Source organism: Chrysemys picta, chromosome 9 (genome assembly GCF_011386835.1).
Source record: "Chrysemys picta bellii isolate R12L10 chromosome 9, ASM1138683v2, whole genome shotgun sequence".
Lineage (NCBI taxonomy): Eukaryota > Metazoa > Chordata > Testudines > Emydidae > Chrysemys > Chrysemys picta.
The window spans coordinates 37,932,606-37,951,771 of NC_088799.1; the positions used below are offsets into that span (position 1 = coordinate 37,932,606).

The 19,166-nt window shown below is 45.6% G+C and overlaps 1 protein-coding gene across 2 annotated transcripts in view; it reads right to left on the reverse strand.

Annotated features, from left to right (window-relative positions):
• Positions 1–7,383, reverse strand: part of SGPP2 (sphingosine-1-phosphate phosphatase 2) — an 86,165-nt gene extending 78,782 nt beyond the window's left edge. The window contains exon 1 of one of the 2 annotated variants that reach the window (XM_065558038.1): positions 7,017–7,383. In XM_065558038.1, coding sequence (XP_065414110.1) covers positions 7,017–7,238 — 222 coding nt within the window. In that variant the 5' untranslated portion in view covers positions 7,239–7,383. The remainder of the gene's footprint in view (positions 1–7,016) is intronic. The other variant, XM_065558037.1, reaches the window with a different exon arrangement.
• Between the last annotated feature and the right edge of the window lie 11,783 nt (positions 7,384–19,166).

Genomic DNA, 19,166 nt, shown 5'->3' on the forward strand with positions numbered 1-19,166 from the left:
CCCTTCCGCATGCGAAAGTTTCGCAGCCACTGGGATTCATCCCAGACCTGCAGCACTATGCGGTCCCACCACTCAGTGCTTGTCTCCCGTGCCCAGAATCGCCGTTCCACGGCATCAACATGACCCATTGCCACTGTGATGTCCTCGGCGCTGGGTCGCCTGCTTTCTGACAGGTCTGTGCTACTCTCAGACTTCAGGACATCACCGCGGTGCCGTAGCCTCCTCGCCTGACTTTTCTGCATCTGCCTCAGGGAAACCTTTATGATAAGCTGCGAGACGTTGAGAGCGGCCACAACTGCAGCGATGGTCGCAGCGGGCTCCATGCTCGGAGTACAGTGGCGTCCGCGCTGTCAATGACTGGAAAAGCGCGCGAACTGTTTTCCCGCCGGCGCTTTCAGGGAGGGAGGGCGGGAGTGATGGACGGATGACGACAGTTTCCCAAAAGCACCCTCGACTCATTTTGTTACCCAGAAGGCATTGCCGGCTACACCCAGAATTCCAATGGGCAGAGGGGACTGCGGGAACTGTGGGATAGCTGACCACAGTGCACCGCTTCGAATGTCGACGCTTTCTCCGTTAGTGTGGACGCACAAAGTCGAATTACTGTCCTTAGTGTGGACACACACGTTCGACTTTGCAATATCGATTACAAAAATTCGATGCAAGTAAAATCGAACTACTCTCGTAGTGTAGACAAGGCCTCAGTCTTACCAGCAGGGGTGAGACTCTAGCACTCAGCAATTCTTCCTGAGATGAGTAGTAAGTGTCTTGTGGGGACCATTACCACATCTGGCATGGAGAAAAGAGTAACTTGTTGGGTTCAGATGACTTTCCCAAGAAGGTCCTTTTTCCTCTAGACCCGTCCTGTATAATCCATTTATGTGAATCTCTAGAGTATGGGGGGAGAATGACATATGAGAAACCATTAACTCAGCTACAAGGCAGAAAACATAAGCATAAAAGATTAAGACATTCAGTAAAATTACATAAAAATAAAGCAACTTACCTCCTCCACTAGCAATGCCTGCTGTAATCGTTGCCAGGATTCCAGGACTACAGATTTGGTGTTAGGATGAGAAGACAATGGCCTCCAAGGACAGGAAAGAAGATGAACAATGGCCCTGGCACTGGTGGATTGTGCTGAGTCCACCCTTCAGTAAAGTTTTAGATTACCATACACTTGCCATTGATACCAGTCTTTGGTAGTCTGACTTTGTGGCTGGTCCACAGAGGATAGCCACCTGTGGCTGGTCCCAACTAACAAATTTAGTCTTAACTCAAGTCATAGAGGTCTATGCTTTGGAACTAGAGGTCCTGTATTCAGTGCCCACTGACAACCCCTCCAGGGAATTGTTACACATATACTCCCCTTGAAGAACCTTTGATGAAATTCAAGACTTCAATCCTCATGTTTAAAGTCCTCCATAGGACTGGCCCTTATTCTGCATGATTAAAACTTCCCATAACGGCTGCTTTCCACAGAAACAATGGAACCATCAACCTTGATGAGAGCAAAAATTGGGTACATACCAAAGGGACGAGTTTCCTAAGCAGACACAGTGGGTTGACAATAGCTAAGAAAGGAAAGGACGAATAGACAGCTTGGGCCCCTGATTTTCAGCAGTGCTAATCTGCAGGTGCTCAGCAGCCACTCAGGGTGGGGGGGGGGGGAAATCAGGCACCAAGTCTCTCCAGCAGCACGCTCAAATCTGAGGCTGTTTTTAAAAAAATGTGGACTAAATTACAGTAGCTGCATCTCCTTGCCCTATCCAGTTAGGGGAGTTTTTCTTTGCTCTTGTTTTGCTGATGGAGCTAGAAAAAGTGCCACATTTGAGGCCTGAAAGCCCATCATGGAAATAAGACCTTATATAGCAAAGCATCTGTTTTGAATTTCAAAAGGATAAGAAAATATACTGGGGGAGGACAGAGGCTAAAAATCTATTGTTTTAAAAGAAAAAAAAAAAAGGCATTTCAGATTCCAAAACATGATCTAGCCACCTTTACATTAAGCAATATTTTAGTCTGCAAGTAGTCATTGATCACTGCATTTGTGTGGCTGCAATGCATCTAGAATTAACAGATGTGCAATTTCTCCTAGCCCATTCCAGCTATGGACAGATTTCATCTATACTAAGGTCAACTTACAAGACCCCTACTAAGAGTATATCTTTATCAGAGGTCAGCACTATGTTCACTTACCCAAAAAAAAAAAAAAAGAGAGAGAGAGAGAGACAGGCTGCTACCAATACAGAAACATTATACCAGTCAGGAGTCCTTTAGACAATTAATGTATCTACAGAGTAAATATAGATATCCTTCCATAGTTCAATCAGATGCCCTTGAGCATCTGTTGAAATGTTAAGACATCAAACATTCATTCAAACCATTTATTGGGGACATTTATATTTCTCACATATCCCTAAATTATTGTAAAAGAAATGTAGGAAGAATTTTATCTGAGCTTATCTACAGAAGAAAGAATCATCCAAAAATTGGACACCACTGGTAAGCAAAGGGAACCTTATTTTAAAATGCAGTTAGTTTGTCTAGAGCCTCCATTTGATTTGGAATCTGAACACTTACTTGCCAAAATAACATGGGGCAAGTTTTTCAGAGGACTGTGTAATGTTTTTGTATTCAAGTGCCAGAGACTGCAGAAAATCTCATGACTAAACTCCCTAAAAGCAAAAAAAATTTCAGAAATGAATCCTCAGTTAGTCTGTTACACTAAAACCACAAAAGTTTGGGAAATCAGGAACTATTAAAGGTTGGTTGGCCCCGGTGTAATCAAGACTAGGGGCAAGTCTACACTACAGTGCTACATCGGCGCAGCTGCACCAAGATAGCACGTCTGGTGAAGATGTACTATGCCAATGAGAGAGCGTTCTCCTGTCGGCATAATTACTCCACCTTGGCAAGAAGCGGAAGCTATGTCATTGGGAGAGTGTCTCCCACTCACATAGTGCCAGTGTGAACAGTGCAAAACTTGTGTAGCTTGGGGGAGGGGCTTTTACACATCCCTGAGCAACATAAGTTAGATTGACTTAAGCAGTAGTGTAGACCTGACCCTTGGAAATGTTTAAGCATCTCTATTACTAAAGCTCCTCATCTCTTCCAATCCCTTCCAAAGCGCAACTCCATCTTTAGGTATTTATCTTCATAACGCTTCTGTAAGACTGGGAAGTACTATTAGCCCCATTTTACAGATGGTGAGCTGATGTACCAAAAAAAATAAAATAAAGTGAGACTTGCCCAAAGTCTCTCTCAGACTGTAGCAAAGCAGGGAATTGAACCCTGGTCTAAATTTCATGATAGCATCCTAACCACCATGTTATCCTTCCTCTACCTTTGTTTGCAGAATCTGAAACAATAAGTCAGAGGTGTGAACTGATCCATTCATCTCAGTGTGTATTAACTCAGAAAAAACAATTATTTTAAATTATGTCAGAAAAACAATTATGTCAACATAGTTATAAAACTTTCTCTGACATTTAAAGTAACTATTGCTCTGTATTAACTATTTCTGGAAGGGAGGATCCTATTATAAAGATCTGCATAATTTACTGTAACTGCAGACCATTTTGGTACTACAAGCGAGCAGACTTGGAAGAGTACCATGAGTGAGTCTTCCTGACCCTCCAATCAAGAAAGAGCCAAGCAGAGACCAATGGGGTAGCTGAGGCCCTCCAAAGGGGAGCTGAGCGCAAGAAGCCTCTAGGAAGAAAAGCCATGCAGGGAGAAACAGCAGACCCCATATATTTAGACCCCAGTGAAAGGAAGCTAAGCCCAAAGAACTAAGAGCATGAGTGAGCATACTTGGAACACTTGCACAATTTCATGTGGGTGAATTTATTTTGTGAGCTGAGCTTGAAAGATTACAATTCCAAGTACACACCCTGCCTTCCTGAATGATCTATAACAAATCCAGTTTGATGCAATGGGAGACGAGCAAGTCATGCAAAAAGAACAAGTACTCCTGTTCTTTTTGCGGATACAGACTAACACGGCTGCTACTCTGAAGCAAGTCATGGAAACTGTACATGCACACTGCTCCATGCCCTTCCTGCACTTTTTTGTGTGTGATAATACAAATGCATAAGACTAAATATGTACATTGTAAATTTCAATACTTCACTGCTTTTTTTGCTTGGCCAAGATCAGAGAAAGTAAGGAAAGCACAACCTGTATGCAGCCACACTCGCAATGGACAGAGCTGACTAACGTAGACTAATTACACTTTGGGGTTAGCGGCACTGGTGTAGCCAGAGACCTCTAGGGAGTTATATCAGTCTTGCTCAGTGACCTTAGGAAGTTCTTGCTGGCAGCAATCTAGAAGGGGTCTAGAAGCAACAGGGGTATCAACATCTCTCGATTATAATAATAGTTGGAGGGAGAGAACAGCCTTCTTAAAAATTAAGGCAACTCAGACAACCTCTCCCCTCAGACTGCTTCTTTTAAATTTAGAATTGGAATAAGAACTTACAAATAATTTCTTGAATTAGTCTCCCTAGTTAGTGCTGTGCACCTCATTGACTCAGGCTCTATTTTTAATTAAGAAGTTGTCACTCTGATTTTCACTTTAAAAATTCTCCTCTATAATTTGTCATCTATCCCTGCTCCAGCTCTTTAGTTCCCTTTTCTGGCTATCACTATTAGGGATTGTGTATACACACATTTGCACTAGTTTAATTCAACCAATTTAGTTGAAGCAAACCCCAGTGCTGAGACACTTTTAACCAATTTTAAAATCAAAATCAATTTAGATTGAATGAATTTACAGGAGCAAGCAAAACTGATATAAACCAGGTTTAGACTGATGTGTCTACACAAAGTTGCACTGATTTAGCTAAGTGTTTAAAAATCACAACTTTAGTTAAACTGGTGCAACTTTGTTTAGACCAAGCCTTTATTTACTTTCTATTCTGTTCTCCCCATCCCCCAGCTGCTTAACATTTATCGTATATCTATATATCAATGACTGGCTTTTTGACCTGTTAGACAACCTCTTAGTTATGGGGTCAGATCCTCTGCCATGTAAATTTGCATCACTCCATTGACTTAAATGAAGTTATGCCAGTTCACACCAGCTGAGGATCTAGACCATGTTACCTTTCTAACTTCTACACAGAAACCAGCTATATTTATCTCCTTTCCCAACACCACTTTTTCTCTAGAACAGCCCCAGTACTTTTCCTTGTTATCCACCTTTCCCTCTTCTGACATTCTCTTATAAACTGACAACCTTGGCCATGCTCCCACAGATCATATTTTCTTCATATCTTTAAAAAAATAGATAAAATGAAAACCAGACAAATTTTGTAAACAGCAGTATCCTTAGGTGATTTGAAGCTTCAGATTCATCAATAACCCTGTGCTCTAAGCACAGACACTATTACCACCTTAATTTCAGGAACCATTCATACAGTAAGTGGCACTTCAGGGGAACTTTTTACATTTTAGTACATCCTTCAACTTTTCCACATTTGAGGCTTATTCAGGAGGGTATCCCACCATCAGCAAGTGCCACAACCTTTCTGTTTGTTCAGACATAGCCAGCCAGCATTCCATCTGTTTTGCAGTTTGTACACAGACAGCACTGGTCCCATTTTCTAGTTTCAGCTGTACAAAAGTCATTGCTGTCTTCGATCAGTTTGTATTACTATAACATTAGCCCTGTCCATGGCAACAACTAACAGCATAAACACAAGAAAGCAAATCTAAACTCTAGGTAGGAATCAACTAAGAATCTGATCATACAACTTCATGAGTAAATGAATTTCACATCTGCTTGTTTTTGAAAGTCACTAGCATAAACAGACCTAGCAAATGCTAAGAATAAAGTTTATTTTGATTTAGAAAGTAGTTTGTAATAATTATACAAGGTTTAATATGTACTTTTTGTCTGGGTAGCTAGTGACTACAAGAGTCAAGAAATGATACTGTATACCTCATACGTACAAAACTAAGTCACTGAGAGAAATATTAAAAAGCAAATTTCAGTTGTTATACAAAAGGCCAGATCCTGCAAGCTTAGGCCAGTCATAACTCCCATTGACTTTGCTTAAGTAAAGGCTGAAGGTTCTTCCTAACAGTGTCTGTATTGGTAAATTAAAAATCTTCCCCTGTGACTCTCCTTGATTTACTCAAGCTTGAATAATTGTGATTTTTTTTCTCACATTGTTTCCCATCCACTTACAAATTCACCACCTGTTTCTCCAGGTAAGTTTATAGGAAGGGTACAAAAAGGTCTCTCTCTTTTTTTTTTATGTAACAATTGCAATCTTAGGCCCTGATCCAATAACTGGATTCATACAGAGAGCCTTTATGCCCACATAGAGCCCAACCGAGTTGAAGGGGGCTGCCAAAATGAATGTGACTGCAAGATTTAAAGAGGTTATACCCTTTGGTATCTGTGTGTGTAAAGTAGAACTGATCAGATAATGGAAACATAACCCGAACCTCTTTCACTTTCATTTGAAATTTCATTTTCTAACTGTCTGACTCACTCTTGCTTTTAGTGACCCCTACAGTCCCTCAGTGCCCCTTTCCAAAGTTCCCAGGCTTCCAGTAAAGCTTCACACTTTTAAATCATGCTGAATTTCTGCATCCACCTACAAGAGAGTAAAGTACCCTCTAAAAGCACAAGGTTAGTAAGGAATTCCCCTAGGGGTACAGCCCCCGCCCTCTCACTCTCTTTGGACTGCGGCGGGGAGAAGGGGGGGAGGGGAGAGGCGAGGCAGAGAACGAGTTCAGTGAAACACTCCCCTCCCCCTAGATTGCAAGAGATATGAGGCGGGGGAACATGGAAACCCATAAATATCCCAAAGCCACTGATGCACCAGGAAAAGAGGGGGGGGGGGTAATGGGAATGCTCCCCAGACCCCTCCCCCCATTTACCCCACAGGGGAAGTGGGGGTAGAGGTGAGATGAGAAGAAGACGCCGCCACCCCTCGCTGCTGAGCCTGCCGGGCTGGGGCGGGGGCTTCCCTGACCCTAGTGCCTGGCTGGGGAGTTACCTGCGGCTGGGGGCTGCTCTTCACACCGTTGGCCTCTGGCAGCCGCTGCCTGGCGGGGCTGCTCCCGGGGCAGGTGTCCCGGGCCGGGAGATGGTCCCCACCGGCCACGGTCCCCGCCAGCCCATCGCCGGCTCCTTCCTCCGCGGCGGGGAAGAGCCCGCAGCAGCGCTGGAAGCGGGCGACTGGCTGGGAACTGCGGAGTCTGCGGAGCACTTGGGCCATGCTCCAGGGAAGCGAGCGCCTGAGCCGTCTGCGCGCCCCGGCCGACCCGGCACAGGCAGCGCCCCAGGCCGGCGGCCGCGGGTCACGGAACAGGTGCAGCCGCCTGCCCCGGCCCGAGCTCCGCCCCGCGCAGGTGGCCTCCCCCGCCTGGCTGCATGGCCGCGTGCCAGCGCCGTCCGGCTCCCCGCACCGGTGTCAGCGCCCGCGCCGCACCCGGCCCCATGGGGTGTGTGCGCCCCTGCGAGCCCCTGTCCCCAGCACTGGGGTGTGCGCGCCCCTGCGAGCCCGTCTCACCCCCCCCCCCCACCAGGACTGGGGTGTGTGCGCCCCTCCGAGCCCCTGTCCCCAGCACTGGGGTGTGCGCACCCCTGCGAGCCCGTCTCACTCCCCTCCCACCAGGACTGGGGTGTGTGTGCCCCTCCGAGCCCCTGTCCCCAGCACTGGGGTGTGCGCACCCCTGCGAGCCCGTCTCACCCCACCCCCACCAGGACTGGGGTGTGTGTGCCCCTCCGAGCCCCTGTCCCCAGCACTGGGGTGTGCGCGCCCCTGCGAGCCCGTCTCACTCCCCTCCCACCAGGACTGGGGTGTGTGTGCCCCTCCGAGCCCCTGTCCCCAGCACTGGGGTGTGCGCACCCCTGCGAGCCCGTCTCACCCCACCCCCACCAGGACTGGGGTGTGTGTGCCCCTCCGAGCCCCTGTCCCCAGCACTGGGGTGTGCGCACCCCTGCGAGCCCATCTCACCCCACCCCCACCAGGACTGGGGTGTGTGTGCCCCTCCGAGCCCCTGTCCCCAGCACTGGGGTGTGCGCGCCCCTGCGAGCCCGTCTCACCCCACCCCCACCAGGACTGGGGTGTGTGTGCCCCTCCGAGCCCCTGTCCCCAGCACTGGGGTGTGCGCACCCCTGCGAGCCCGTCTCACCCCACCCCCACCAGGACTGGGGTGTGTGTGCCCCTCCGAGCCCCTGTCCCCAGCACTGGGGTGTGCGCACCCCTGCGAGCCCGTCTCACCCCACCCCCACCAGGACTGGGGTGTGTGTGCCCCTCCGAGCCCCTGTCCCCAGCACTGGGGTGTGCGCGCCCCTGCGAGCCCGTCTCACCCCACCCCCACCAGGACTGGGGTGTGTGTGCCCCTGCGAGCCCCCGTCCCCAGCACTGGGGTGTGCGCACCCCTGCGAGCCCGTCTCACCCCCCTCCCACCAGGACTGGGGTGTGTGTGCCCCTCCGAGCCCCCGTCTCCAGCACTGGTGTGTGTGCGCCCCTGCAAGCCCGTCTCACCCCCCTCCCACCAGCACTGGGGTGTGTGTGCCCCTGCGAGCCCCCATCCCCAGCACTGGGGTGTTTGCGCCCCTGCAAGCCCGTCTCACCCCCCCCCCACCAGGACTGGGGTGTGTGCGCCCCTCTGAGCCCCTGTCCCGGACACTGGGGTATGTGCGCCCCGCTGAGCCCATCTTGCCCCCCCTCACCTCCAGGACTGGGGTGTGTGCACCCCTCTGATACCATCTCACACACCCCTCCGGCACTGGGGTGGGTGCGCCCCTCCGAGCCTCTGTCCCTGGCACTGTGGCGTATGCACTGCTCCGAGCCTCCCCTCAGCGCACAGGTATGTGTGCGCTCTCCGAGCTCCCACCTTCCCCACACACACCTGCATGCACCCTTCTGAACACCAGTGGCCGGCCCTGTCAGCCCCAGCCATTCTGCGCCCTCTGAACCCCAGTGCCTCTCCCTGCCCACAGGTACCTGCAACCCCTCTCACTTCTGTTAGTGCTGATCTTCACTCCTCACTCTCCTACCTACACAAGTGAGACAACCTTCCCCCCCAGCCTCCGCACACACACCCCAATCACCACTTTCAGGTCAGGGCAAGACAATCTTCACACAATTTCCCCTTTAGACCACCAGTCTCTCAGTCTTTCCTGGGTTTTGTTAGAACTGCTCTCCAGCTAGCAGCTAGTCTCCTGTATGTGCTGTGAGATCCTCCAGAGGGCAAAGGAAAAGTGGAGATGCAGCTTAATTACCAGTGTTGCAGAGGTGTCAGTGAAGCCTTGGAATCTCTCCACCTTCCTAGGAGATCTCATGTTGACCTTGAAGAGGAAGGGAGATAGGCTGCATCTCACCATAGGTGTGAGCCTGTGAAGACAAAGAGAAGTAGTTTCCATAGCTACGCTCTGAATCCTGGTAGAGAGGACTTGGGGAGTGGTTATAGGCAATTGTGCCAAAATTGAAGTCTTGTGTCCTGGTTAATTCATCGTTAAGCCTAGATGATTAGGTAGCATCAATAGTGGGGGGAAGCCTTCTTCTGGCTGTAACTTGCTAGATGTAACTCTTCCTGGATGAGGACTTGGCCACAGCTATCCATGCTTTTGTCATGTCCAGACTAGATTATTGACACTCGCTCTATCTGGGACTGAACAAGAATGCAATGCAGAGGCTCCAGCTTGTATGGGAGGTAGTGACTGCATTATTAATGGTACAAGCTGCTGTGAGCACATCACCCCTGTGCTCTTATCCCCTTTGAGCTCCCAGACTGTTTCCATTGCTCAGCAAAAGCTTTGGTCCTGATCTTCAAAGCTAACAACAGGTTGAAGACTGAGATACACACGTGTCCACGCTTCTAATCATAACCTGCCAAGACAGCTGTGCTCCTCTGGGACTGTGCAGTTTACAAAGCTCCAGCTTGTTAGCTGGAGATAAAATATTTTTGTTCAACTGGGTTTGGCTGTAGAACAAACTTCTAGAGGGGATCAGACTAATCTAGATCCTGACCACTTCCAGAACACTCTCAAAATCTTTGTCTTTGACAAAGCATTTCTACCACAACAATGATTGAATATACAGTACCCAAGCAGGGAGGGAAGAAGAGAATGAACCCCCTTGCATTTCACTGAGGAATTTAACTGAAATACACTTAGACTAGGTCTACACTGGGTGGGGAGGTTGATTTAAGATAGGCAGATTCAGCTATGCGAATAACGTAGCTGAATTCAACGTATCCGAGCCGACTTACCCCGTTGTGAGGACGGCGGCAAATCGACCGCCGCGGTTCCCCCGTCGACGGCACTTACTCCTACCTGCGCTGGTGGAGTATGCGCGTCGATTCGGGGATTGATTGTTGCGTCCCGGCGAGACGCGATAATTCGATCCACAAATCCATCTGAAGTCACTTTTCAGGTAGAACTGCATTTTGAATAGTTTGTGTGTACTCATCTGCTCTCATGATTAAAGAGTTCAGCTTGTTTGTCAGCATGATTTCCCATTGGCTTTAGGGTGCAGGACATCCATTCAGGCATTATTATGTGTAAAGGCAGGTGTTATGCAAATGATTTTTATGAAATGATCTTTGAGGCGACATAATACTTTAGGTGCTTTCATAAATACCCAGGAAAACTGTTTCCCACTGCCTTTTCTCTCTTTAGGGACTCAGGAAATCTCTGTGGGATGGAATATTTAACAAAAGAAATACATCTATATTTCTCAATTCCAGATATGGGGCCAAATTCATCCCTGGAATGACGTCAATAAAGTTGCACCAAAGATAAATTTGGCCCATATGTTCTTTATGACTGTTTTTTCATATTACAGAAAATATCCCCCAGCACATTCCATTCCTGTTTTATCCATCAATATGAAAAACTATGTGAAAAGTTGTAAACATATTGGTTTCAAAGGGTGAAATCTCAGCCCCACTAAAGTCCATGCAAATTTTGCCATTGACATCAATGAGGCCAGGATATCACCCAAAGCTTGCAACAACAACAACAATGACAAGAAGGAAACTATGTAATGACAGATAGATACAGAATAGTTTTCAGTATTGTTAGCATGTGACTGGTGGGACAGTTCTGAACAGCTGTTTTTGTTTTTTTTTAAAGATCTCTTTTGCAGGCACAAAGCCTATATCTATCTGATCGGCCTATCTACGTATTTAAATTGTCCTTATCATAATATGTAAATGCCTCCCAATTATTTTCAAATAGAAATAATAATCCTGACATCCTTACCCAATTTTTGTTCAGTCTTTAGTCAGACAAAATGCCCCCTGAAATCAATGAGAGGCTTTCCTGAAGACAGCCCGCAGGATGTGACCCATGAAATTAAAGGTTTGTGAATGAGCTCATATAAGAATTGCCCCAAAACTTGTATCTTACCTTTGAACTTTGTTTGGGGCTAAAAAGTATTGGGCTAATTTATTTATTTTTTAAAAAATATTGGTTTGCACTTCTGGTTTTAGCTAAAATACTGCAAGTAAGGCTATTGACAATATCCTATTGTTATAGTAGTTCCAGCTAGAAGGAACCCAAGAATTGCTGGATGTTTGTGCTTGTGGGAATTCTAGCTTTATTTTGCTGCTGCATTTGTTTAGAAGCTTTTCATTTCAGTTCTTCTCTGGATGGTTGTGTTTGGCTAAGTAGCAGTAGGACTAATTAGGCAGCCTGAAAAGTGGCTCGGTAACTCCAGTGCAAACAGGATGTCTTCAAGAAATATAACTGGAGAACTATTAATAAAGAAAAAGAAAAATACATGTATGGGGCAACTACAGAAAGCACAAGCCATTGAAGACCCTAGTAGGCACTGGGGAAAACAAACTGAAGATCCCCTGAGGAAAATGCCTTGGGGGAGGGGGAGCTGCATTTATTTCCTTCCTACCTTTTCAGCATAAACTTTACTCAGAGTCTTTGTTTGCCCGGCACCCACTACTCGCTACAGTTCCCCAAGAAAGTTTGTGTCAAAGCTCTGTTTTGTTTTAGGAAATTTCAAGGTCAAGTTTACTATTGTGTAAGTAAATGAACATCTACCCACCTCGGTTTCACCTACTTATGCAAGCAGTGAATATGGTCTGCTTGATCTTTAACTATTTCAAAACAAGACATCACCCATCTTCTTTCCCTTGGGTGTCAGCTATAATTTAAAATAGAGTGATAGTTAACTGCAGCCATAATTTTGCACCCAAATGCAAGTGTAAAATTGTGCTTGCAGTGCTGGAGGCCATTGCTGAAAATGGAGGCTGAAGGTGAAGGGCATAAGGGGAGACTAGCAACTAAACTCAGACCTAAAATGTAGGTGGTGGTGGTTGTTTTCAAAAACTCTGTTAAAAATGTTTCCATTATTTTAGAATCATAGTGAATGTAATGCTTTGTTGCTAGTCAATATTCTCCTCTATTGTTTGTGACCAACACAAACACTGCAGGGGAATGTATGTATGCACACAAAGTTATGGGCCTGTGGTCCACAGCAGGAGTACCTCTGGCACTGGACTACAAAGGGGAGAGGACCTGATGCTGCCCAGGAGATGCTCTCCCCTTTGAGTGGATGCAAAGAGGCACCACTGCTTTGCTCCCTCTCCAGGAAGTGGCTGGGTGGATAGGAGGGGAACAGGAGTTTCTCTGGGAGTGGCCTCCCTTCTCAAGGGGTAGTGAAGAGGCATCATTACAGAAGCCATAGTGATGTGGGCATGATATAAGACTCCCATATAGATAGATCCAAGCCGGGCCTTCCTCTGGGTGAGGTGGGGGGAATGAAGAGAAGTGCATCCTCCTTCGAGTCAGTGCAGTATTGGAGTAATGGGGGAAATAACATGTGGGGTTGGGTATTAGGACTTGCAAGTGGTATGTGTTTATGGGTATCTCTGTATGTGTTTTATGTTGTGTGCAGGCAGAGAGGGAGGGGAAAGGCTGCCTGTATGAGTGCTGTGCATGTTGTGGCATGGAGAGCTTGACTGCCTATGTGAGTGTTATGTTGTGTTGTACTGTCTGTATACAACGGGTGGCATTTGAGTGTGGTGTGGAGAGGCTTACCAGAGTATAGGATGTGGATGCGGAGTGTGTGTTGTGTTTGGAGCGGAGCGCTGTTGAGGGAAGGGTCAAAAACAGAGTGTGACATGGGTTGTAAACTTATACAGAAACAGAAAGTACATTTTAGAAAAAAAATTGAGTGGTACAGTTCATTTAACAATAAGCATTTTCTCCCAATCTTAACCGTAATGCACAGCTCTGAATATCTAATCTCCTAGACCTCTAATAGATGGAGAAGATGGTGTATGGCTTCCAGAGCAGGGCATGAACATGGACACTGAAAATTTTCAGCATTTTTTCTACCATTGGTGTAACACCACTGCAGTTCTACTTGTGGTAATGACAGTGGAAGTGCTAGTAAATACACTGGATTCATGCAGTTTTGCTACTACGTTTTATTTTGATAGACCAACAGTGACAAAAATGCTAGCTAAAACATGGCCCATGATGTCACTGTGCTGTTGTATGAGACAGAAATCACTACAGTGAGTAAATAAACTCTTTCCGTTTGCACAGAACTCAACATATAAATAATTAATATTATGAACATGGAGAAAGACAAATCCAGAATTTCAGTCTAAGTAGTAAGATAGGTAAGGTAGGGAAAACTGGTTTTTAAAAATGTCAGATTTTCAGAACTTTAGAGCACCCCCTACCTCCACTGAAATTAATGGGAACTGCAGATATTCAACACCTCCGAAAAATAAGTCTTCGGCCGCCATCTCCAGTTTAAGCATTGTGTTGATTAGACCTGATCTAAACGGAGTTCGAAATGTGGTCAGATTTACAAAGCTATTTAGGTACTTAAAGATGTCTAGTGGGAATTACAAAAGTGTCTAAGCAGGCTATGCTGTCATATACTATGTGCTAGACCATACACTAAGTAAATGTATTTTAGAGAAAAGCCTTGATGATAATGATGGTGGGCAGCCTTTCCTTTTTCCAGGTCAGCCTTTTCCCAGGCAAATTGTACATCAATTTCCATTTGTCTTTCCTTGAGACCATCACTTGATGAGCTGGGATACCACAGAGAACCCCCTCCTGACAGAACAGGCACCCCTCCACTCCTGTCTTGCTAAATTAGACACCCTAGTCAGCTTCAGCACAGACAGAGGTTGGGCCACACCCATCTGCAGTTCACTGAAACTGAGATGTACTCAGCTCAGGTGCTTCTTAGTTAACAGAGACATTCCCAGCGCCCATTGTTCAGTCTTTCTGGGCAATTTGCAACTTGTGTAGTTTTAGCTTCTTTTGATTTTCATTCTTACTTATTTTGCTTCCTTTTCTGTCCCTACTTCCCTTTCCCGAAATAAGCAAACAGAAAATAACAAACCAGTAACCACTTTGTCTGTTCTCCAGCCACCACACTTAAAACTCACTTAAAATCACTACCAGTATCTCAAAGCAATCAGCTGTGCACAGATCCTGCCGACTACACCACTGTGACGGGTTGGATCACAGAAACCCCCTTGGGAGCTGCCACCTGATGTGCAAAGACTACCCCTGCTTCTGTTTTCCCTGCCAGCTCAGGACTCCAGCACCCTGTCTTGCTGAGCCAGACACTCCCGTCTGGCTCCAGACACAGATCCAGGGTCTGAATCTCCTGTCCCAAAGCTGCAAGTTTACCTGAAAACAGCTTACAGAAGTGCGCTTGTCTTTAGCACTCAGATGCTCAACTCCCAATGGGGTCTAAACCCAAATAAATCCGTTTTACCCTGCATAAAGCTTATGCAGGGCAAACTCATAAATTGTTCGCCCTCTATAACACTGATAAAGAGATATGCACAGTTGTTTGCTCCCCCAGGTATTAATACATACTCTGAGTGAATTACTAAATAGAAAGTGATTTTATTAAATACAGACAGTAGGATTTAAGTGGTTCAAAATAGTAACAGACAGAACAAAGTAAGTCACCAAGCAAAATAAAATAAAATGCGCAAATCTATGCCTAATCAAACTGAATACAGATAATCTCACCCTCAGAGATGCTTCAGTAAGTTTTTTCTCAGACTGGACACCTTCCAGGCCTGGGCACAATTCTTTCCCCTGGTACAGCTCTTGTTGCAGCTCAGGTGGTAGCTAGGGGATTCTCCATGATGGCTCCTCCCTCTCTCTGTTCTCTTCCCCCCTTTATATATCTTTTGCATAAGGCAGGAACTCTTTGTCCCTCTGGGTTTCCCCCCCCCCCCCACTGGAAAAGCACCAGGTTAAAGATGGATTCCAGTTCAGGTGACATGATCACATGTCACTGCAAGACTTCATTACTCACTTGCCAGCACACACATATACAGGAAGACTCACAGGTAAATACAGCCATCTGCAGACAATGGGAGTCATCAAGATTCCAAACCATCATTAATGGTCCACACTTTACACAATTACAGTAGGTCCTCAGAGTTACATTTTATATTTCTAGTTTTAGATACAAGAGTGGTACATTTATACAAATCAGATGATCATACTCAGTAGATTATAAGCTTTGTAATGATACCTTACAAGAGACCTTTTGCATGAAGCATATCCCAGTTACGTTACATTCACTTATTACCGTATTTTCTCTAAAACTATCTCAGTTATATTATATTGACTTATTATCAAGTTTTTATAAAACCATATAGACTGCACAACGTCACACTAGTTGCAGCACTTCATGCCCTGAAAATCTCATCGGCAAAATTTGGCTTGCAAATTAATTGGGATAAATTCTTCCTATCAGTGATTTTGAACATCCTGAAAGCTCTAGCATCTTAGTGGGTAATCATCCAGTCAAGATGGGTGGTGATTTCACCTCCCTCAGCTCTGCTGTTGATAAGATGGGCTACATCGAGAAAGAACCTAAAGCCTGCATTGCAAAAGTGTCATCAGTAATGGGGTGTCTCATCAAGAATGTTTTTTGTAAACCAAACACCTTGATAAATAGGCAAAGCTGAGGATATATAATGCATCAGTGGTCAGTATCTGACTGAAAAATGCCCCCTCGCTGTCAAGATGAATGAAGAGATCCATTTCTCTTAAATGGTTGCCCAGTGTTCTCTAAGGGGGTATGGTCATCTGCTCCAAATGCCTACCAACTTCCCTGTGAGAATCATCGTTGACTTTGACCCAAGGAGAAAGCAGGATAGAAAACACACAACCCGGAACATCTAAAACATGATAGCTGTGGATGGCATCAACAGACACCTGTCCCTCACAGGAATTTTACTCTGTAACACACCAGATTTGGCTTAGAACAGGACATCATGGAGTTGCATAATTAAAGCCCTATCAAATTCAGGGTCCATTTTGGTCAATTTCATGGTCACAGGATTTTAAACATAATATATTTTATGATTTCAGCTATTTAAATCTGAAATTTCTCAGTGTTGTAATTGTAGGGATCCTGACCCAAAAAGGAGTTGTGGGGGGGGGGTCACAAGGTTATTGTAGGGGGGTTGCAGTACTGTTACCCTTATTTCTGCACTGCTGCTGATGGTAGCTCTGCGTGCAGAGCAGGTCAGCTGGTAAGCAGCAGCTGCTGGCCGGGAGCCCAGCTCTGAAGGCAGAGCTGCCAGCAGCAGCAGCGCAGAAGTAACCATGTCATGGTATGGTATCGCCACCCTTACTTCTGCGCTGCTGTCTGCACAACTGGGCCCTCAGTCAGCAGCCACCACTCTCCGGCTGCCCAGTTCTGAAGGCATCAGAGCAGAAGTAAGGGTGGCATGGTATGGTATATTGCCACCCTTACTTCTGCACTGCTGCTGGCGAGGTGCTGCTTTCAGAGCTGGGTGCCCAGCCAACAGCCACTGCTCTCTGGCCACCCAGCTTTGAAGGCAGCACAGAAGTAAGGGTGGCAATACTGTGACCCTCCTAAAATAACCTTGTGACCCCCTCCCTGCAAATCCCCAATTTGAGAAATGCTGGCCTCCCCCGTGAAATCTGTACAGTATAGGGTAAAAGCACACAAAAGACCAAATTTCATGAGGGAAACCAGATTTCATGGTCCATGACACGTTTTTCGTGGCCATGAATTTGGTAGGGCCCTATACATAATATATTCAGTGGCCTCTACACTGTCCAAGAGACAGTAGTAGAACTAACATAAGCCAGTTATGCACCTAACCTGCTTAGACACTTTTGAAGATCCCACTATGCACCTATCTGCATCTTTGAACACCTAAATACCTTTATAAATTTGGCCCATGGTGGTTAAACTGGTGGTGGAAAGCAGTCGCCTGTACACACAATGGCCCCAAATGTCACTTACACTGGGAATTTTTTGAAAAATATTTCTAATATAGACAGGACTGGAGATTTGTACACAGAACTCTTTTGCTAGAGCTCTGAAAGTTGTTGCTTCATCACTGTAAGATTTGCTTTTGTTTTTATTCTTTTTATTTATTCTTGTTCAAGAGTAGGGATACTTTGTCCTTATTTTGGCAAAATCCTGATTGGTGCTAAGTTCCTGCTGAGTCCCTCCAATTCCCATTGTCATCAGTGGCATCTAAACATGTGCAGCACTGAATAAATTGAGAGTGAATAAATTGAGGGGGGAAAACTTAAAGATTTGGCCCAGACTTCACATGCATAGTACAAGATTTTCCATTATTTAGAAATGAAACTTTCTACAAATGTATTAAAAACAATGTCATGATGGAGGAATGGCAAGTCTGAAGTATTAAAAAGAAGCTAATGATGTATTATCCAGTTACAAAGAAAACTTTTAAAACTGGAGAAACTACCTCTTTTTAGTGCCGGAATAGTACATAAATGGCCAGTTAGAGTTCAACTAAGTATTCACAAGGAAAAATCACCTTTGGGCTGAGAATAAGCATAAAAGATTAGAACTCAGTGGCTTACAAGAAACTACTTCCTTAACTATTAGCTAGTGTCATTACTGTGATGCTATAGAATTTTGCCTCCAGCATCAACAAAGCTAACAGCTTAGTACAAATTCCAGAACTGGGGCAGATAATGATGATGTAAGAATTCAGCTCAGTTTTCAAATACCAGCTTGAGCTTGCAGTCCTGGCAGTTAGACAAGTCTTGTTTTGACTTGTAAACTAAAAAGCCCACAATATTTCAGGAAGAATAAATATGGATGCCATTTGCCGAGTTACATTTCAGACAGTAACCGTTTTATTAGAGATGATAGTCCTTTCTTATAAATATCGCGAATATCCAATCCAACCAGCACCATGTTCTCTGGATTCAGTAGCAAGCCTATAGTTTTGGGTTGGGTGAAACCTCACTGAAGCTGTTGGTCATAACAGCCCTCCATTTAAGATAGTGGTAAGACACCATTAAGCTACTTTATGGAAGTAGGTAGCTGAAGCAATAGGAGCACTGCCCAAAAAACAGGCATGTGGCATGGCTTGAGTAAAAGCTGAACCATGTGGCCAAAGAAGTTTCCTTAAGGACTGATATGGCAATTGCAGAGGCTAGGGCATTGATTAGTAGTGGTGTGTGTGGGTGGGTGGATGAGTGGGTGTGAAAGAGAGAGAGAGAGAGAAGCGGGGCAGAAGCACACAAACAGTAGAAAGCCAAGGACACAGCCAGAACAAGCACTGGGAACCTGGTCCTGAGGAAAGCCTACAAAGAGAACGCTTCTTGGGCTGAATGCTGGCTGGAAAGGGGCTTGGAACTGTGAACAAAGAAACTCTCCCCTGCTGTTTTATTTCTGCTGTGTTCGGGGAAACAGGGCTTTGTAAATAAGCAGGATTGCATCAGACTCCAACATCAGCTTCTTCTCCTAACTAAACAGCCCATTAGACCCTGAATTATGGCTAACTGCTCGTATCAAAAAAGGGTAACACTATCAATTGTGCACAGAAGCAGTAGAATTGTAAATTTCCAAAATAAATAAACTAAACTAAAATATCTGGGGGTTCATCTGGACATGGACATGTGTGCTACAAATAGAGCAACAATCAGCTGATGTGCTTGAGAGCAGGTCCAGATGAACAGTGTACATCAGATGCCTTTGTTTAGCACTAGAGAAGAGGGCTCTTTTATGTCTTTCCTGTCAGACCCAGTGTGCTGTGGAAAATTTGGCACTATGGAGCTAGAGTGCACTAGTCTGGGCACTACAGACCTACTTCTGAGGGGATTTGGCCTTGACCAAAGATCATCCATTCATTCTTATCCTGAGTCAAAGGCCCAG